This window comes from Uranotaenia lowii, chromosome 3, assembly GCF_029784155.1.
Source record: "Uranotaenia lowii strain MFRU-FL chromosome 3, ASM2978415v1, whole genome shotgun sequence".
NCBI classification, from domain to species: Eukaryota; Metazoa; Arthropoda; class Insecta; order Diptera; family Culicidae; genus Uranotaenia; species Uranotaenia lowii.
The window spans coordinates 242,616,331-242,637,540 of NC_073693.1; the positions used below are offsets into that span (position 1 = coordinate 242,616,331).

The window sequence follows — 21,210 nt, forward strand, 5'->3', positions numbered from 1 at the left end:
GAGCTATCCTCGTAAAGATCCCGTAGAAAGAAGACAAAGTTCGGTAGCTGGCGTGGCGTAACTTTGATCTGTACAACTTTTAAAGTATTCTGTAAAGATCTCCACGGCTCACTCTCATAATTCGTTCAGTTGTTGGCGCTGTTTTGTTTCTTTCTTCTGTCAAATGATGCACTATTATGGTACTCAACCTCAAAGCCAATGGACTAAGCTCAAGACTGATATTTGACCTTCTGCGACTGCCAATAGAAGTTCCTTAAAGTCAATCTCAATTGACGATCGCATTAAAGCTCTTGTCTCGTGAGATGCAAACTTTTCAAGGAAATACATACACCGTTTGAATATAATCGTAATCCTTGTTCAACTCGTCGCCAGATGGGGTATGTCGAGATTTGAAGTGCAATCAGATACACGGTATGTAATATCATCGGTATAATCTTCAATCCTTCTGTATCTTGTTAGCCAAATAAATTATATCATAAGTTCCTAAACTGCAGAGATCGCAGAATTAAAGACCACGCCAGGCAAAATGGGTTTCAGTTATTGTAAAACTATGTGTTTTTTAATCTTTTTCGAAAGAACACCTTCTTTTAGAGCACATCTCTCATTTATTTTCGCATAAAATTCTTGGATTTTCATATGACTAATGCGTGATTTTCCATAAACTAAAATTAATTTTTTATTGGCTATAAAAAAAATTGAAGCAACAACTCTCTCTACTTTCTGCAATCATTTCTTTTTCTAATCGCTAGAACTCATATCTAATACTAAAAGCTGAATTGGCCAGATTGGCGAAAATCCATAAATGAAACGAAGACCATCAACTTGGGCCCATATTTTCCTCGAACGTCAAAAAGCCATTGGATTTGTAAGCGCTTACTAAATTAAAATTTCCTTTATGTTGACCTGGTTCTATTTTTGCCTTATCGAATTAATCAAATTTACATCCCACTTAAGCCAAACATCAACGTCTCAAGTTTTTATTTAATTTCTATGCCTAACCAAAGTGTAACCTGAAGGTGACGCCATGCCCCTATTTTTATCAAACGGTAACTTTTAAAATAAATTTCCATTCAGTTATGAGTACTGACTGAAAAAAGACTTATTTCGGATTTTCTGCTGAATTTTCATTTGTGATTTTTGCTTTCGTCAGCAAAAGCAGATAGTTTCAAAATTTAAAAAAAATTACAAGTCATAACAAACATAAAGTTCTATTAAAATTTCAAAACCGTCATTTTGTGTAAACTAGTGTTACCTAGAACCAAGTTACGGAGAAAATGCAATAAAAAATGCTAAAACACATTTAGTCAGCTAGTTTTGAACTAAAAATGGACATTCACAAGAGTTCTTAGACTTGCTGTTTATTGCAAGCTTCTATTTAAAGAAAAATACGTTAGAAAGTTGAAAATGTAAGCATTTTTGAATACCCACCTCAAATACCGATTTTCATACCGATTTTTAGGATTTACATACCGATAAAAGATTTTTTTGGGTTTTAAAATACCGATAGAAATGTGGCATCACTGGGTCCAGCAGTTGATCGGCAGAGCTCGATTGCTCGGGTTCGCCGGTTTCATCACGTTCACCGTGGTGGAATTGGCTAACGCGCCGTTGTACTGAAGCGGAGATTGCAGGTTCAAGTCCTGTCGGTGAGCCGTTGTATCTTTTTCGAAAAAATCATGATATTTACGGCTTATGTTCTTTCGTTCTTTGATAGCTTATGTTTCTTTAATTCTTTCCGTCATCTACGAAAATGAAACTAGTGTTATTTTTGCCTATAGGTATACAGTAAGCGAAATAAGAAAAGTACCACTATGTATTTTGCTTGTTAAAATATGAATGATTTCTTCTAAAATTTGTTTGTAACGGATAAATCAAGCATAAGTTTACTTTTTTTGGACGTAGCAATTGGCGTTGAGGACCACAAATATGAAGAAAGGGGTGAGAAATAAGAATAGTACACCTTGTGTTTTTCAACAAAAACAAGACTATTTCTAAATATTTACTGTTTACATGTGAATAATAATGCTTCTACATGTTCTAGAATTTCAAAGGTTTTCAAAGGTATTAGAAAGGGGGTTTAAAGAGATGCTCTTCTTCAACTAAGAAATTCAATATTTGAGCTGTAATTCTTTACCAAACTACTTGGTTTCATAATTGGAATGACGTGAAATGATGAAACATACATTCTGGGTTTATTTTGAATTAGAAAAAAACAGGTTGGAATTCAAAAACTTAGATTTTTGTCATTAAACCGCACTTTTTTCAGATTCAAGTCGTAGGTGGTAGTACTATCTTGCAGTTTATACCAAATTAAGTCTTAATATTGGCTTTATCAAGGTCCATATTTATCATTTCGAGGTAGTAATTCCCAACACAGTTTTGTCAAAGTTCACGCTGCAGAAAGCTTTTTCCGGATTTGCAAAAAATCACAAACAACACGAATGTAAAATCGCCAAAATTCCTGCTCATCTCAACTTCCTATTCAATTGCAAATCATACCAATAATACTGCTAGCCATCTGGTCCATCAAGCTCCATCGGAAAGTAAAACATTCTGATTATCAGTCTAAGAAATCCAGAAATTTTAGTGACCTTGATGCAATTCAAATTTTTTGATTTAGTGATCTTAGAATTTCCAAGGCTTCACACGCACCAAGTACTCATTTCTTGACCAAAATCATCCAGCACACCTGAATCGATCCAGAATATTCGATAATGGGCATCAATTCGGTTTAATTGCAAGATAGTGCTGCCATCTATGACTTAAAACTAGAGAAATAATATTTGCCTATTTAAAAACATAAATATTTTTGAATTTGAAGCCTGTTTTTTTGGTTCAAACTAAGCCTCAAATCTATGTTTCATCATTTTGCATCATACTAATGAATTTTAATAAAGAAATCAAGCAGTTTGATAAAGTATTATTACTCAAATATTAAATTCTTTAGCGCTAGAGAAGCATCTCTTAAAACTCGCTTTTTAAACCTTTGAAAACCTTTGGAATTCTAGAAATCTCCATAAAATGCAGTTATCTATTGAGATAACTCGTAGAAGCATTATTATTCACATTTACACAGTATTTTATTAGAAATAATCTTGTTTTTGTTAAAAATAACACTAGTGGTACTATTCTTATTTCGCACCCCTTTTTTCATATTTTTGGTCCTCAACGCCAATTGCTACGTCCAAAAAAAGTAAACTTATGCTTGATTTACCCGTTAAAAAATTCAAAACAAATTGCAGAAGAAAATTTTGATGATTTACAACCATTCATATTTTAACAAGCAAAACACATAGTGGTACTATTCTTATTTCGCTCACTGTACCAATACGAGTGTTCTATCTAGTTGATGAAAAGATTCTTCAAACATACCTGGCTATCTGGAAAAGAAATATACTTCGAACTTAATCAGAAATATACTCTAAATAAATCACTTATGTACACAATGCAATGTTGGCTTCTTTCGCAGGTCTTATAATTTACATTACCGTCTGAAAGTAAATCTAATGTAAATTTTAAAAAAAGAACTTCATGAAACATCCATCACTCAGACACTTTACCTACATCTTTGGTATTCAGATATGTACAGAAATATTCAGTGACATGTCACAAGCTCATATACTAAGATTTAGGTTTTTACTTCAAAATTCGAATCTTAAATCATTTGACAGGCTGAAGACCCACTTACTTACTGTTTTGGCTGAAGACCCAAACCCTCATTAATTACGATATGCTTCTTCCTTCGTCGGAAGTTCCCGTCAATGCCGAAATGTTTGGATAGGTCATGGTGCATGTATGAATGTGCATAAAGTGATATCGCACTTCCATAGACCTCAATAAAAATATGAAGGTACACAATAACAGAACCAAATACAAATAACAAACGCGCACCTTTAATTGCCCCATTAGCTTTCGGGGTTTGGTTGGTTAATGACCAACGAATTCAACGCTCTTTAGACGGCTGCGGAGTTCAATTTGAAGGTGTTGTTTTTGTTGGCAATTCTCCGGCCATGGCAGCCCAAACTCAAGCCCAACTTGATTGCCGCGATAGCTGTAGTAAAGTTGAATCTACTCTCTGGGGAGTTTCGAGTAGTTTGAGTAGGGTTCGGTTGTTGAACACATGATGCTTGAACTTGAACATCTCATGTCATAGGAGCTGGTTATATGACTTCGAGGTAGCAGCATTAATACTTACGACGCGGACGGCTTTCGGGGGGACGGGTTTTCAATTTTGATTTGATTGAGGAAACAAACTTGCGAATTGTTGACCCGTGATCCTATCGGTGTTCATTCGTTCGTTCGTTCGGAGGTTTAGGGAGGTCATAAAAACATAAAAACATAAAAGTAGTACCTATTAACAGCATGTGTGGAGCGCACTCAGCAGGTGAAGATTGGGAAATAAGGAACCATTATAATTGTCAGCTTAATTATGAGAACGGATAGACGTTGTTTTAAGATTCTTATGATATTGGCAAATAATTAGTAGTACGGTATCTTAGGGGACTAGAAACGGATTTGAACTGTTGGGATATGTGATTATTGTAATAATTTCGAAGAGGAATTTTTTCTGAACACAATCTTTACTTTCGTTTTAAGGCTAGGTAGATTTTGGCAGTGTATTTTCCATCTAACATAACTTGTAAAAAATTTCAATGATGATGATGATGGGCGTGATGATGTCCAGAATAAATAATCGGGCTGGCTACGTAGGACTTCACAACGGGAACCGAGTGGACCACCGGGATAGATTTGTAAACTGGATAAGATTTCACCACCGGGACGTAGGATTTGACGATCGGACTGTGGTAGGACACATGATGGCTGTTTGATAAGTAGGAAAATAAAAATCAAATTTTTGAAACAAACCATTTGATAGCATATCTTTGTAAAAAGATGCTTTTTGATAACATATCTTACCCATAACTGATGGGCGAGGCAATGATTCCTGGAGCTGGAGAAGCTGTGGCGATGACAATCAAGCTTGCTAGAACAATCTGAAAGCATAAAACACAAATAAATTATTATTTTTTCTGTAGTTTTTCTAATTTTTGGAAGGAGTATAATTTCCTTTTTCCATTCTTTTCAATTAGTTTCAAAATTAATTACCAGAACATAAATATTGTTTATTTAATTCATCAAGTTTTCCAACCAGCGTCTAGGATAATACATGTGTTGCTCAAATAATTGAAAAACGACTTTCAAAATCACTAGTAAAAAAGTCCAAAACTGCTCCCTGGTGGGTGTAGTTTTCTGAATGAATGGACTTTCTTTTAAACATCTAAGGGATTTTAGTAGTGATTCCAATTAAAACAACATCTAGCATCATGTTTCCCACTTGTATTATAATTCAATTTTTCCGGCTTTCCCTATTTATCCTAACGCCTGGAAACTCGATGTTTGTAGTGATAAAAAGTCAATGCTTTAGACGTGAACACAGACATCGAAAATCAGACTTCATTTCTCTCTTCAACCAACAACTACTAATTAGTTTTTCGCACTCAAACTTTATTTGAAATCAATTTACCTGCAACAATTTTTTTTGTCTAATTTATCGTTTAGCATAGTATATGTAAAATTAAAGGGTTGTAACTGAAACGTCAATTTTGTACGCCCTTACCTCCAGCCAGGATTTAAACTCGACTGCATGGAAAATGTTTTCACACTTTTGACTTTGGGCAACTGTTCCGATAAATCCTCGTTAGACCGGGTATCGGTAACAGTTCCCACAATTCGAGAACCTTGTCAAATGTTTCCACACTTTGGGCATCTGTTCCGATAATTTCCCGTTTGACCAGGCCTCGGCAACAGTTCCCACATTTCGAGAAACTGGAGGATTTTCCGGCACCTTCAACCAGGACTAATAACTCGACTGCGTGGTTACATTCAAAGTTACCACACTTTGGGCAGCTAATCCGAAAATACCCCGGTCTCTTGGGCCTTGCTACCAAAATTCGGGAATCTGTGTTGATTTGCCTATCCTTACTGCACCTCTATCTAGCCAGGATTTATCGCTCGACTGCATGGTATTAAAATACCCATACTTTGGGCAACTGTTCTGTGAATTCTCCAGTTCCCGGGTCTCGACAATGATTCCACAATTCGAGGACCCGTACCGTGTCTGTGGCCGTAGCTTTACTGTTATATTTTACAAACTATGTTTGTGCGGCCCGCGAAGCTTTTCTCAAATTGAATTTATATTACTTTTTTTAGGATAGATTGTAAACCACCATTAAATACTTGTCCATATTGCAGCCCAAAAGCCATTCAGATTGTTAACTTTATCTATAATTCGGAACATGTATTGTGTACTAGAAAAGGCATAGATGCAAAACATAAAATTGAAGTTTTTTTTTTGTCCAGATTTCATTTTTCCTAATTTTTGGGGATTGAAACGGCTTCGTCAGTCAATTATGGGAATAAAACGAATAATTTGACAATAATTAAAATCGCTCGTTTTTATTCCCTCAATTGACTGACGAAGCCGTTTCAATTCCCAAAAATTGAAAACAATCCAGTCGAAAAACTGTTGAAAACGCAGGTTTCAGTGGTGGAATAGAGTTACCTTTATTCATGTTTCGTCAGTCTAGTCATTACATAACTACACAATTCATTAGCGATTGCTATTGTCGCACTCTACTTCTCATATTCCCTAAACGGGAAAGTACTCATTTCTCAACGAGTACTTTGATACTTCTACTCATTACTGCCTGCCAACACTGCAGTGTAACTGCTAACCATAGTTTGAGTTATATTGGCAGTGTGATGATGTAAATATCTGTACCGTGTATATTATCGCCAGCTGTCATCAGCTGTTTGTTTTTTGTTTTGTCTAGGATTTTAACGCTCTCGCGTTATTCATCCCCTTTCCTCCGTGTCCAGTGTTCCCAGATATATTTGGCTGGTTAGATTTGTGCTAGTAGCTTACTTTTTTGCAGGAGTTCAAAAAGTTTCTTTTCTTCAGCAGGGCAGAACTTGTCGAAGACTGTCGACAAGAAAGAACTTGTCGAAGACTGTTTCCAAGGTTGGCTTCCTTCCGAGCTTGTTGGTAGATTGGGCAGAACAGTAAAGTCTGCTTCATTTAATATTGGAACACAAACAATTGCGTGTAGTTCAGTCATTTATTAACGAATTCATAATTTGTTTTTCATACAAATGTAGCTGTTGTGGCCATGAAAAGCCATTGGTGGACTGTGGGTGCGGCGCTTGGCAAAACGACCACTGGTGGGACTCATTCCCCTCGTGGGAGTGAGCCTCTCCTAGACAACCCCTGGTGGCTGTCTCACTAGTGGAGGCAAGTCCTCGGACTGTACCTGGAGGCCAAGGCCGCGTCAACGTGAGCGCTTGGGAAAACAACCACTGATGGTCCGCTCCCCTCGTGGGATTGGACCTTAAGAGACAACCACGCATGGTTGTCCCATCAGTGGAGGCAGGTCCTCTTGACGCTGCCTGGCGGCCAAGGCGCGGAGGGATCTCGTTCGCCTGGTTGACCGAGATCCAAAACTCTTTCAGAAGGAGGGGCTCTGAAAAGAGCCGATTGTGGCAGCTGGACTCGGGAGCAAGGCGTCGGAATGAAGCAGCGAAGAAAGAAGGCACTATTTCTCAACTTATATACTATTTATTTTCTCTTCACTTCTATTTACAATTTCTATTTACACTTTTCACTTCCGCCGTTCTTGACGGTTTGGCGGTTTAATAACGAATGACGACATAATCGCGGCAGCGCGCGTTTTTATACCTTCGGTTTGTCGGCTGCTGCTCGCTGATTGGCCCACGACTGTGTTCTCTCTTCTCTCGCGCTCTCTTTCCAACTTTCAGTCGACTCGTCGGACTGAACAGTAGCATTTTCTTTACTCTTTCATAAAAAAAAATTAAAAAAAATATTCATTGCTGTTTCGAAGAAATTCTCGTACTTTTCCCGTAATACGGCGCATTAGGCGGCGCACACCCTTTTCGTCCACCGTTTTGGCGATTTGATTCCACCAGTTCTTCATTTGAGTCATGTTCCTAACAAGTTTTCCCTTTGCCTTAAGCCTCCGCTTCGTGATTGCCCAGTATTTCTCTATCGGCCGGAACTGGGGGCAGTTTGGGGGGTTAAAGTCCTTCGGTATTACGCTGACCCCGTTCGTTGCGTACCATTCCATAACCGTTTTGCTGTAATGGCAGCTTGCGAGGTCCGGCCAAAACATTACTGGACGGTCGTGGGCACGAATAAACGGCAGAATCCGTTTCTGTAGGCACTCTTTTTTGTAGACTTCTGATGTCATTGTCTTGTCAGTGAGAAAGACTTTGGTTTTCTGTCCACAACTGCATATCCCCTGCCAAATCATGTACTTGCGGGCGAATTTATCCGCAAACACGAACTTAAATTTTGCAGGTACATCCCCCCGAGCCGTCGCCAAATAAATTTTTTGACCTGGGATTTGCCCAAAGTCCGCCTTCACGTAGGTCTCATCGTCCATCAGAATACATCCGTCGAACTTGGTCAGCACTTGGTCGTACAGCTTTCGAGCACGGATTCTGGCCACATTGTTCTGCTTCAGCGTCCGATTTGGCTGTTTGCTGGCTCGGAATGACCTTATTCCTTCCCGGAGACGAATTCGTCGCACCGTACTGTGAGCGGCCTGGAACTTATTGGCCAAATCGCGGTCTGAAAGATTGGGATTCCTCTTGACGGCCTTGATGACTTTCCCACGCAGTTTCCGGTCGACAGTTCCACTCCGACGCTTCGAATGCGGCTTCCGAGCCGTCGTCAATGTTTCCTTGTACTGCTTGATAACACGCCATACGGTATTTCTGGGCATTTTAAGCTGTTTAGCTAGCTTCGATGCCGACAACAATGGATTTTCAAGAAAACTGTGCACAATTTGATCTCTCCGTTCGGTTTCCATGGCGGTTGTTTACAAAATGCTATCGTTTGGTGTTATGACATAAATACATGGTGAAAGGTAATGAATTTCCCGACACGTGGGTGAAAAAAGTTTCCAAATCCGTCCACTAGGAGCGCCACAATGAGCAAAAGAATTTGTTCCAATATTAAATGAAGCAGACTGTATGACGTGTTTGATGCTTATGGGTACTTGGCAAGCAATGCACACGGGCGCATCTTCCTGCCCATCAAGTATCCGTGGGTCAATCTAGTGTGACCTATGCAAAGGCGGGTCAGTAAACGTCTTTCATGAAATAATGAACGGTCGTTCCATATTTCGGTAGAGTTCTTGATTTCTCTGAGCTTGTTGTTTGGGATATTGTCCCATTCCTGGGACCAAATTAGTGTGATGTGTTATTTTAGCCATTGCATGGCATCGCTATGTGGTACTGCCTGATTTGGGGGATCCATACGCCACCTGGTGCGGCGAGTTGATCTGCTTGTTCGTTACCTGGAATATTCCAGTGCCCAGAGATCCAGCACAGTGTGATGTTCTTCTGAGCGGTGATTTCTGAGAGTTTAGCGATCCAAGGATGTTTTATATTTCTGCCCGCAGTCGCTTTCAACAAGCTGGCTGAGTCAGAGAAAATGACCGAACCAGGTGGACAAACGTTTTGGGCGGCTGACAATATTACGAACGCTTCCGAGCTGAAGACCGAGCAGATAGCAGGGAGAGAGAGAGAGATATGCTGTTATTTTCGCTGTAGTCGATTTGGGGTCATTTTTGAATTCGTCAAACTCTGGGGTCTTAAAAGCTTCGTCTTGGTCCAAAACTCATCCATGATTTTTTGCAGAATTTTTAAGTAACGTTTTCATGAGTAAATTTGAACTTTTACGTTTGTATGGGAAAATTGGATATTTTGTACTGAAAAATCAACATCATTTTTGTTTCTTCTGTGGAGCCGAGCCAGATGATTGTTTTTGTGCCAATTTATAAATTTCCTAAAGGAAATTTTCCACTGAACAACTTTCTTGAAGACCGTAACTTTGTATTTTATTAGATAAAAAAGTTATTAGCTGTTAAACAGGAGTATGTCTTTTCGCATTGATAAAAAATAAACTCAATTGACATCACTGCTGGGTGCCTAGCGAGGTATTGCAAGACTACTTTTCATGCAATACTTTGTGAGGCTCCAACAGTGATGTCAATTGAATTTATTGTTTATCGATGCGAAAAGACATACCCCTGTAAAACAGCTAATAACTTTTTTACACAATAAGATACGCAGTTACGGTCTTCAAAAAAGTTGTTCAGTGGAAAATTTTCTTGAGGAAATTTATAAATTGGCACAAAAACCATCATCTGGCTCAGCTCCACAGAAGAAACAAAAATAATGTTGATTTTTCAGTACAAAATATCCAATTTTCCCATACAAACCTAAAAGTTCAAATTTACTCATGTAAACGTTACTTGAAAATTCTTCAAAAAATCATGGATGAGTTTTGGGCCAAGACGAAGCTTTTAAGACCCCAGGGTTTGAGGAATTCAAAAATGATCCCAAATCGACTCAGTCTAATACCACAGCCCACCCGGCCGTATAGAGTTTTTGATCCATCGGTGTAGCATTTGGGAATAGATTTGTACTTTTCATTCACTAAATGGTGGAATTAAAGAGAGGTTGATGTTGGGGGTTCGGGCATTCCATTTGAGAGCTGTCATCAGCAATCATCAATGATCAATCGCTATTGTTCTCAATAGACGAATTGACCAAAACAAACAGAGAACCAAAACAAACTGTTTTGGTTCGTCGACGTTGCAGCAGAATCTTCTGCTGCCGGAATACTTCTCCCGAAAACCGTAAGTTCAACGAAAACAATATCCAATTTTTCCCAAAATATTTAACTACCACTTTCAAATTCAAATCCATGAAAACGGATCTGGAGCGTTATCAAAAAATCGCTGGCTACAGGCATCACAGGCAATTCTGAGTCGTTTTTTTTTTCATTTCAATCAAAGATTAAGTTTTATGATGAATATGCTCATCAGGTTTTTTTTCGAAATTGAATTATTTCATTAAATTCGGAAAAATGGCTTTTTCTGCACTCAAATATCAGAAAAAAAAACATAGACAAGTGATTTTTAAATTTTTTTTTGTAAAATAAATACTGGGTGAACGATTTCAGATTTCTTATCTACATGATTTAGCATCAAAGTCTCTCTAAATTCTCGAACAAAACAATATTTGTTATTCTGGGATTCGGCCCAAAAATTTTGTGACGGTTTTCTGTGATGCTATTTCCAGAAATTTCATAGAAAAATCATGCCGGACATTGAAAAATTGAGTCTTTTTTCTTGAAAATAGGCAATTGACATTACAATAGTCATAGGATTTTCATGAATCAGCTGTTAAAAGCCTATCTCAGTGGCATCTAAATTTAATTCATGAAAATCCATAAAATCTATAATAAAATCTAGAATCAAGAATGTAAATTGTAACTTTAACGAAGTTTGTTTAATAATCTGTGAAATTAAGAATTTTTTGTTACTGTTATAACATCGTTTGTGGAAAAAGTCTAGTGATCGAGGACAAAATTTGAATTGTGAACATTTTTTTTTCGAAAATAAGCACCAATGAAGGATTTTAAGTCTACAATTTTAATAACAATTCACCGTCAAACGCTGGGAAGACAATGATTAACTAAAAATATATTTTCCTCACTAAAAGTTTCCGCTTTGATTTAGCTCCATACTACAAGATAAAACTGAAGTGAGAAAAAAAGAGTTTTTTCTAGAAGGGTTCAAACCTTTTTCGAACCATAAAACGTTGAATGTCTTTCTATGGTTCGAAAAGGTTATAATTTCCGTTTCTAAGAAAAAAGGAAAACAAGCGATGTTTTTCTTTGTAGTAAAGATCGATAAAAAAAAATTCAAATCGACTGAAAAATTATAATTATTAAAAAATGATAAAGATGCAGTTATGCAGGTACTTCTTGTTCATTTTTGGCTGATATTATTTCACCTTGTATTAAAAAAGATCTGTTTTCTTTAAAAACATAGATTCGTTTTATTTTCCCTTTTTATCGTCAAAAATTGGTCGTTATATTAAATGACGTAAAGATCTGCTAACTATTAATGATTATTACTTTGAGTGCGGCCTGCCGAAAAAATCCCAAATTCAATTTGGCCCCTTGCTGCAAAAGGTTGCTCAACCCTGGTCTAACCAGTGTGTAAAAGCTAATGGTTTTTTTTTTTTTTGTTTTTTTTTTCGGAAAATTGTTTAATTCTTTCGCAAAGCTTCTATTTTTGCTTTCGTGTTACGACTGACCACTTTTGCAAAGCTGAAGTAGCTTCCGTTTGAGGTGAATTGTACAGGTGGGGAAAAGAGCACCCTTGCACGAGTGTGGAAATCAGTTTTTTTTAATGTTTTGATTGCTGCGTCATAAAACGTTCATGAGCGTCTCCACGTTGAAGTCGCCATTCACGGCATGCAATGTTTCCGTAATTTTAAAAATCACAGTCAAAGCACCCCCATGAATATCCCACCTATAGATAAACCACATAGATTTAGAGGTCCATGAAATTTCATGCTTTATCAAGTTCAGCTAATACTCAAAACTTCATCTCATTTTTTCATCATCAAGTAGCTATCAAAGGGTTGCAAGTCTTTTTGTACAGCTCATTAGTTCGTTAATAACCTCTGTAACTCTTTTGTAAACTTAATAGTTTATAATAAGTTCCAATTCCAATGGGCGTTAAAAATCAAAATAATACTTTGAAGTAGATTTAATGACACGTTTCCAACTTCAACCCGTGTTTGCATAAACAAACACATCGTTATTTGAGAAACGACAAAGTGAAGCCTACACATTAAGTTCCGGAAGAACTTTTTAACAAATTTAAAGTGGGAATAAAGTAAAAATTAATAACCGGAAAGTCTCCACTTCTGGCGATCCGGAGCCAGCGTCTACACTTGCTACCACCCAAAGTTTTCGACAGCTATGCGGATTTCAGCGGCTAGACTACGCCGCCACGAGCTTCTAGGTCTGCCTCTTCTTCGATGCCCATCTGGATTCCGGTCAAGCGGCTCTCTGCAAATCTCGTTTTCATCTCTTCGCAGCTTGTGCCCAATCCATCTCCACTTACGTTCCCGAATCTCGATTTCTAGCGCCTTTTGATGACACCGGCGATGTAGTTCCATCAATCGCGGATAATATTCCGCAGGCAGAGATTCAAAAATAATTACAGTTTTCCCGTCGTTACCATCCACCAATTTACAAGTACAACTATGCGAATTTGAGGTTTGAGTTGAAGATTCGGATTTTCGTTCGTAGAGAGATCTGGCGTTAGCGGGGCTTTTCTGGTCCGGGTTTCGATGTCTTTCTTGGTACCACCATTAGGCGTTATCTGGCTCGAAGCATTCCACTTTCTCAACCTGTTGCCCAGCTACTACGAAATTGGAACGATTTTCTGTGTTGATTTCCATCGACTCGGTCTTTCTGACATTGACTTTGAGACCAGCTGCCTAGGAGCTTTCGGTGAGGTCATCGAGTTTGCTCTGCATGTCCTGTTGTCTTTGTGCGAGCAAAACAATATCGTCTGCCAGGTCAAGGTCGTTTAGTTACTCCATTGTCGTGGATCCTGTTTAGGATCACTTTGCAGAGTGCTTTGAGAGTTGTACGCACAGCTCAAAGTTAAGCAACCGCACTCGGTAGGTCTCCTTTCTTCGGGACCTTTACGAGGATGCCCTGTATTCAGTCTGCCGGGAATGTTGCAGTACCCCAGATGTCAGTGAAAAGACCGCGCAACATTTGTGCTGACAAGACAGGGTCGGCTTTGAGCATCTGTTGGCGCTTCAAGCCGCGTGTTCTATTGGCCATCGCTATTTCTGACTCGGGATAATTGTTCAATATGCTCATTCCAACGTGAGCTGATCTGTTGGTCAAAATATCGGCTGTTGTCTAAATTATGTTTAAACCAGTTTTTTAAACTACCCTTCTCAACTACAGTGCAGAGACCGTTAAATTATATGTGAATACCGTGAAGATAACATCTTACTGCTGCCATTGACTCTGAGATAGTTAACTTTTTCAACGGAGACAAACAACAAAGTTCACTCGTCAACGAAGTCTCATTGATTAATATTGAAGGGAATCCACTCGATTAAATTACAATCGAAAGGATCCAGCAACTAAGTAGAACTGGAAAACCTATATCAAAAACCGAACCAACCGAGTTGTGATAATTGATTCTCTCAATTTGAGCGGACTGACTTCAGTGAAAGATTATGAATTAAGGTAATAACCAGCAGCACCTTTAAAGTGATCCACTAATTCATCTGTACACTAAATCAATACTCATTAAAATCAACACCAGTTTTGCGTGCCCGTGAACTGCACGACTTCGCAAGCTGAAACAGCCTCGTAAATTTAAGACACGCTTCGCAATAATTTTGCTTCTCTCCAATGATGGAGCTCGTTTCTAAAAAAAATCAAAAAATTGTTCGATTTATCAGTAACATATGAGGTCAATTCATGCGGTTTTTTTTTATTTAGAAGAAACACATTTTTTTCACAGTGTCTTTCGTAAACAACAACATGCGTCACCAGAAAGATGCTGTACTTGAAAAGCACTTCCACGCATATGTTTTATAGCGCAAAATAGACAATCAAAGTAGACTGACTGAAATAGAGCAGCACAAAAAAAAACCTAAAACGTTAAAACTTTAAAACAAGTTCTAATGTGCGGAGTCTAGACATACACACCGTAAAGTGACAATCAGAGTAACCGGATCGGTCAAATGACCGAGACGACGAAACGTCCGCGTTTCGACGAACCGAATCTGCGGTGAGTCCACAAAGTCGAACTACCTTTTTGTAAGTGCCTACAACAGCAAGCGGAATGGGGTAGTTGTGAGGTGCCGAAAAGGGGCTTGGTTCAAGCCATTCCGATCGACACCTACCGCACACTTGGCGATCGCAATTTGTTTTTTTTCTCATTTCCATTCCGCCGCGACGAACGGCACCTCCAATTAAGCCTTTACAAATGAGCCTCAGCCAGCCGGGTGAGCTGACTTGGGTTTTGCAGTTTTATTTTCGTTTTCGGATTCTGTACCGACTACCGTGATAAAGTTTGCTGAATTTCTGCTACGCAGTGGACACGCAATCGTTTAGCCATTGACAACCGTGAAGTTATACGAGCGAGATTCTAGAAGACTTGCCATTGGCGTACTTTAAGAAAGAATTCAACTGCTCAATTTTAACAGCAAAATATTCCTTGTTTTGGTATCCAAGCAACAATCAAGTTTAGTTCTCTATTCGATTTGTTTTTCCTATTTACTAGTCCAATAAAGAAGATATGTTTGTGTTTTTATAAAAAGGCTTACCATTAGTTTTTGTTCGTTTTTTATATAAATACTAGCTGACCCGGTGTGCTTTGCTACACCTTTCAGAATCAAATGATATTTTCAGAAATCATTCAAATTTTTATTGTTTTTGGTATTATTTTAAATCAAATACCTAATGACGAAATTAATAAGCAACCACTATAAAATGAGAGCTTCAGCTGGAGTTTCAAATTGCAACACAAACCGTAACTTATATTCTGAATCTTGATCTATAAATTGGTTTTACAGATCTGATAATTTTCATCTGTTTCCTTAAGTTTCGCCCTAAAAAAGAAGGGTCCCAAATTAATCGTTCGCAAAGAATCTAACTTATAAAGTATGGTTGTTTTTGCTTGATATGTTCCGGATTTATGCTAAAAAACTGATTAGAAAGCCCCCTCCCCCTATCCCCTTCCTTTCTTCCCCTCTCTACACTGTAAATCGTAAGAGTCTATAACAATCGTAGAAACATATCTCGAAACCAAGTACCTTTCCATGCCATATTTGTTTCCATTTGTTGGCTTCGTAAGCATAAATTGAGAACATATGCTAAAAAAATTGTATTGGGCTCACCTCCCTCCTCCCATGTACCTTCTCACTGAAAGGAGGATGATGTGTCAAATAATCATAGAGTCATACCAATTGATTTTCCATGTTGAGTATTGTCCATTTCTCGGATTTTGTAAAATAAAAGTTAAATGTAAGGTAATTATTTTTCGGCATAACAGTCTTTATTGTCTTAAAACGATGTTTTGATTAGTCCAACGTTTCGATGCTTGTTGGCATCTTCCTCAGGGAATTCTATGAATTTTATTACTATTAGAATTTATAAATTATATGTGTTAATCTACTCTTCTACTTACAATCTATCGTTCCGTGTGAAATTATTGTGCTTATGTGAAGCTTATTGTCCACTTTACTCTTCTCTAATCGTCTCAATGTTTTTTAAAAAACTTACTGTGGAGAATATATATAAATTAAATTAATTGGTTTTAAGCTACACTATTTGATAAGATACACACTTTTGGATTTTTGTATGGTTTTTCGTGATCGAACTTTAAAGCGGTATAAATTTGAAAATGGCTACCAATATGGTTACCAGCCTACTTGGGTAATGATGTTCTCTTTTGGGCTATGTGTTTTGTGATGATTTTTTGACGTTTTTCTTTGAAATCTGTTTTTCTCCGTACTTTTGGTTTTTGAGAGAGTTTAAGATGGATGAGTAGGTTGCGCTAAGATTGGTGATGTCAGTTCTATAATTGATTGTGTTAGGTGTGTTATATATATGACACATTTCTAAAAATTTTAGACTGTGGAGTGTACCTTCAACTCTAGTATGTCTACATTATCAAGATCAAAATAGTGTCCAGAGTTGATACAATGGTCTATTAAAGCTGTTGTGTTTTGTTTTGGTTTATCTTCTTTAGGTCACGCTTCCGAAAATCAATCATTTTCACTGAGCCATGCTTGACTACATTCAGAGCCAAAAAATCAAAGCAGTCAAATTTTCCTTCTTCAACCAAATCATACAAACAATCATGCATGACAACGACGCTTCTGTATTTGAAACACTTTTGCGATACATGATGAGGTAAAAAAGGACGCAGACTATCAGCAACGAACGTCTCGATGCTGATTTCCTTCCCCTAACGACTTTCAACCTTTAGGTTCATAACTGATATGTATCAGTTCTGAGCGATCTATGTAGGCTATCAGATGATTTTTTATTTTTCGTTTTGCCTAGAAGGACAAAATCATGACTAGGTATCAGGTATCAGAAAAGGGGTAGGCTTGATAGCGGCACGTTATCCAAACAAACGGGAAAATTGTGCCTAGCCTTTTTTTTACAGATTTCATCATATACCTGAGAAACCTAAAAACCATAAAAGGATTAGAAAATAAATAAATATTTAGGGCATAAAGCCGATCCACGTAGGAATTTTGAAGCATTGAAGCTTATAACCACATTGGGTGAAAAATGACAGATTGTTATTTTAGTTTAAATTCTTAGAATGAGATACACTTATATCAGGATAGGCGGGAGTACGTAAAAGCTTTCTAGCAATCGAAAAACAGGCATATATGAGCTAAAAGAATCATACAATATTGATTCACAACTACAAAATTCAGGAGATTTGAGTTTACAATGATCAGAAAATGTTCTAACCAGGATGCTACAATGAGGGCAAATAAACGTTGTTATAATTGGCATTTAGCCTGTCCACATAGGGATTTTTAAGCAATGAAGCTTTTTTCAATCAAAGTATTGGAAATAAGGACTTTTTTTTAACATCCTTTGTTAAATTCTGACATACATTAAAAAAAAATGAAGTCGGGCAAAAGAGGGACATGTACACACTAAGTGGAAGGCAAATATAGGTACAATAGTACCTCTGAATCATAGCTTAACCATACAGGAGATTCAGAACACAAAGTCTTGATTTTATATATTTTTATTTAACTGACCAGTTAGCGCTCTGGTTAGACGACTACAATGAGCTTCTGTGACGCCAAATTTAAAACAAGCGATATTAACACTGCACGAAGCTGTAGCAGTGGATTCCAGAACCAGGATTGACGTATGATACGAAATATCAGAGTACGATATTAAAGGAGCTTTGACTCTTCTTTACACTATAACCATTCTAAAGCTAAGGGAACATGTGTCAATACGAGAGAAGTGACATATATTAGGTGAAACAGATATGACTGTCGACATGCGATACAAGTTTTGATCAAAAACTTGATTTAATAGGGAATATTGAGGCCTTTTGGCAACCTAAAAGAAATTTTCTTTTGAAATTTTTTTTCCACGGAATCGATATTTGTACGGCTTCAATGATTGAATAACCATGACGCAATTTTAAAAATTAAATATCTTTATATGAACGGACATTTACCTCCACACAATTCGGTTACCAATCCAAAGATAGAAGGGACTGAATACTTGTCCATTATAAGGAAAATACACTAATTTTGCGCTTGACGTAACAGATATAACTGATGTAATTTAGAACATATTCTTCTATGATTTCAGAAGCAATGGGACCGTAAGCGATGCGTTTGCGATTCACATTTGAACACTTGTGAAGAGATTTTATTGAACGGAGTTATTCGGAGAGCAAAGAGATTTGTTAAATGAAAAATCATATTCCAAATTGGTAAAACGAGAAAATATGGAAGAATACATTTTATTTTTCGTTTTGCCTAGAAGGACAAAATCATGACTAGGTAACTGCAATGAACTGTCCAGCATGTGCTACAGCTTTTTTGAACATGTGGTCCTGGTATTTATTCAGATTTTTCCTTTTGAAACATTAATGATCGTCTATCAATAACGAGCATTATCAACAATGAAGCGAGGATAGACGTTCGGGAATGATTGAGGGAGCGACGTTTAAAATGTATCACCAAGTATGTCGATCACCGTCGATTAGCCACGTGACGAATAGCAACGGTAGCCTCCGGTGGGGCATGGTATATCTTCTTGTATCAAGTTAGTGTTGATTTTCGACATATATTCAATGGGTACTTTTACCACGTGCGTATCACAGCACTCGGAGGTAGCATCATTCTACTTAGAAACCATTCCTGATTGCTTTTCTTGAGCGATTTTCCGACCACTGCTTTAGGTGTACTTTCGTTAGATGTCTAAAAATCACGTTAAATGTAAGCTTCACTCTTCCCTTCCTATATTCCATGCCATGCCAAATTTAGTTTTATTTACGTAGTAAATTTTTAGTTATGTATAAACTTGAAAGGGAGTACCATCCCCCTTTCCGTTCTCTTCTTTCAATAGAGGGGTGATAACTTAATATTCATAAAAGTATTTTTCTAATTTAATGATTAATGGCATTTCGGTGAATTATACATTCTAATAGGAAGAATCTCAAATGAAAGTAATGAAAATTATAGACGGATAGATTAGATTAGGAAGCATGAAAGGTGTTGAAAATGAGCCAAGAGCGTGATTTGAGAAAACTTCTTGCCGCACAAGACCATTTGTCCCACATCGTATTATTGTCTAGAAGAAGCAAAGTCGATAGGCTGACTTTGCATTGATCTATACAATGATACATGGATGGATCGAAGCACGTGTTTTTCGTACCCCGATCGGACAAAAGGAAATGTACGGCCGGCTCAGATGAAGTTTTCTATTGCGAGAGCTGGTTCGATCGATGTGTAAGCTGTTTTCGGGTGTTCGTTGTTTGCACGGCGACGCTACTACTTTATTGTTTCGCGCACTTTGAGTAACCGTCAACGTCCCTACTTCTTAAGCCATGCACATCAATTCGTGAACTGCATTTTTATTTCCCCATATTTCCCCCCTTTTCTTTGCCAATTGATTTTGTGTTAACAGTTTATCACCGCTGGTTTATGATTTTAATTTAATGATTAATGGCATTTCGGTGAATTATACATTCTAATAGGAAAAATCTCAAATGAAAGTAATGAAAATTATAGACGGATAGATTAGATTAGGAAGCATGAAAGGTGTTGAAAATGAGCCAAGAGCGTGATTTGAGAAAACTTCTTGCCGCACAAGACCATTTGTCCCACATCGTATTATTGTCTAGAAATCGTCATCGGGGTACGAAAAACACGTGCTTCGATCCATCCATGTATCATTGTATAGATCAATGCAAAGTCAGCCTATCGACTTTGCTTCTTCTAGACAATAATACGATGTGGGACAAATGGTCTTGTGCGGCAAGAAGTTTTCTCAAATCACGCTCTTGGCTCATTTTCAACACCTTTCATGCTTCCTAATCTAATCTATCCGTCTATAATTTTCATTACTTTCATTTGAGATTCTTCCTATTAAGAATGTATAATTCACCGAAATGCCATTAATCATTAAATTAAAATCATAAACCAGCGGTGATAAACTGTTAACACAAAATCAATTGGCAAAGAAAAGGGGGGAAATATGGGGAAATAAAAATGCAGTTCACGAATTGATGTGCATGGCTTAAGAAGTAGGGACGTTGACGGTTACTCAAAGTGCGCGAAACAATAAAGTAGTAGCGTCGCCGTGCAAACAACGAACACCCGAAAACAGCTTACACATCGATCGAACCAGCTCTCGCAATAGAAAACTTCATCTGAGCCGGCCGTACATTTCCTTTTGTCCGATCGGGGTACGAAAAACACGTGCTTCGATCCATCCATGTATCATTGTATAGATCAATGCAAAGTCAGCCTATCGACTTTGCTTCTTCTAGACAATAATACGATGTGGGACAAATGGTCTTGTGCGGCAAGAAGTTTTCTCAAATCACGCTCTTGGCTCATTTTCAACACCTTTCATGCTTCCTAATCTAATCTATCCGTCTATAATTTTCATTACTTTCATTTGAGATTCTTCCTATTAGAATGTATAATTCACCGAAATGCCATTAATCATTAAATTAAAATCATAAACCAGCGGTGATAAACTGTTAACACAAAAGTATTTTTCGTACTCAAATACTTTTTGATGCCAAATTTGGTTTCATTTGCTCGATTAATTCTCGAGTTATGCAAAAAAAATGGAAACCCCCCCTTCTTCCTTTATATCTTACCGCTTAAAAGGTACGGCTTCAATTTATAATAGAAACATTTCTCGTATCCTTATACACTCACATGTCAAATATGATTCAATTTGCTTGATCAGCTCTCCAGTTATACTGAAAATTGTAAGGAAGACCTCGCCTCCCTCTTTTCATCCACCTCTTCGAAAGAGTGAGGGATACCAAATATTCATAGAAGCATTTCTTGTACTCAAATATCGTTCCATGCCAAATTTGGTTCCATTTGCTGTTTTAGTTCTTGAGTTATGCAAAAAATTGTATGAAACTCCCCTCACTCTTTCCTTCCTCCCCGCTGTAAGAAGGAAGGAGTCTCAAACAATCATTAGAACATGTCACCTTCCCAAATACCCGCCCATGCCAAGTTTGGTTCCATTTGCTTAATTACTTT

General features: G+C 37.6%; 2 protein-coding genes across 2 annotated transcripts in view; one reads left to right on the forward strand and one right to left on the reverse strand.

The window, feature by feature from the left end:
• Positions 1 to 21,210, forward strand: part of LOC129750886 (neuropeptide SIFamide receptor-like) — a 430,127-nt gene that overhangs the window by 324,940 nt on the left and 83,977 nt on the right. The gene's annotated exons all lie outside the window — the stretch shown is intronic.
• Positions 4,604 to 21,210, reverse strand: part of LOC129750889 (uncharacterized protein DDB_G0272718-like) — a 31,997-nt gene continuing 15,390 nt past the window's right edge. The window contains exons 2-3 of the mRNA XM_055746039.1: positions 4,918 to 4,994; positions 4,604 to 4,821 (exon numbers count right to left, since the gene is read on the reverse strand). Of these exons, the coding sequence (XP_055602014.1) occupies positions 4,650 to 4,821; positions 4,918 to 4,994 (249 nt within the window). The 3' untranslated portion in view covers positions 4,604 to 4,649. The remainder of the gene's footprint in view (positions 4,822 to 4,917; positions 4,995 to 21,210) is intronic.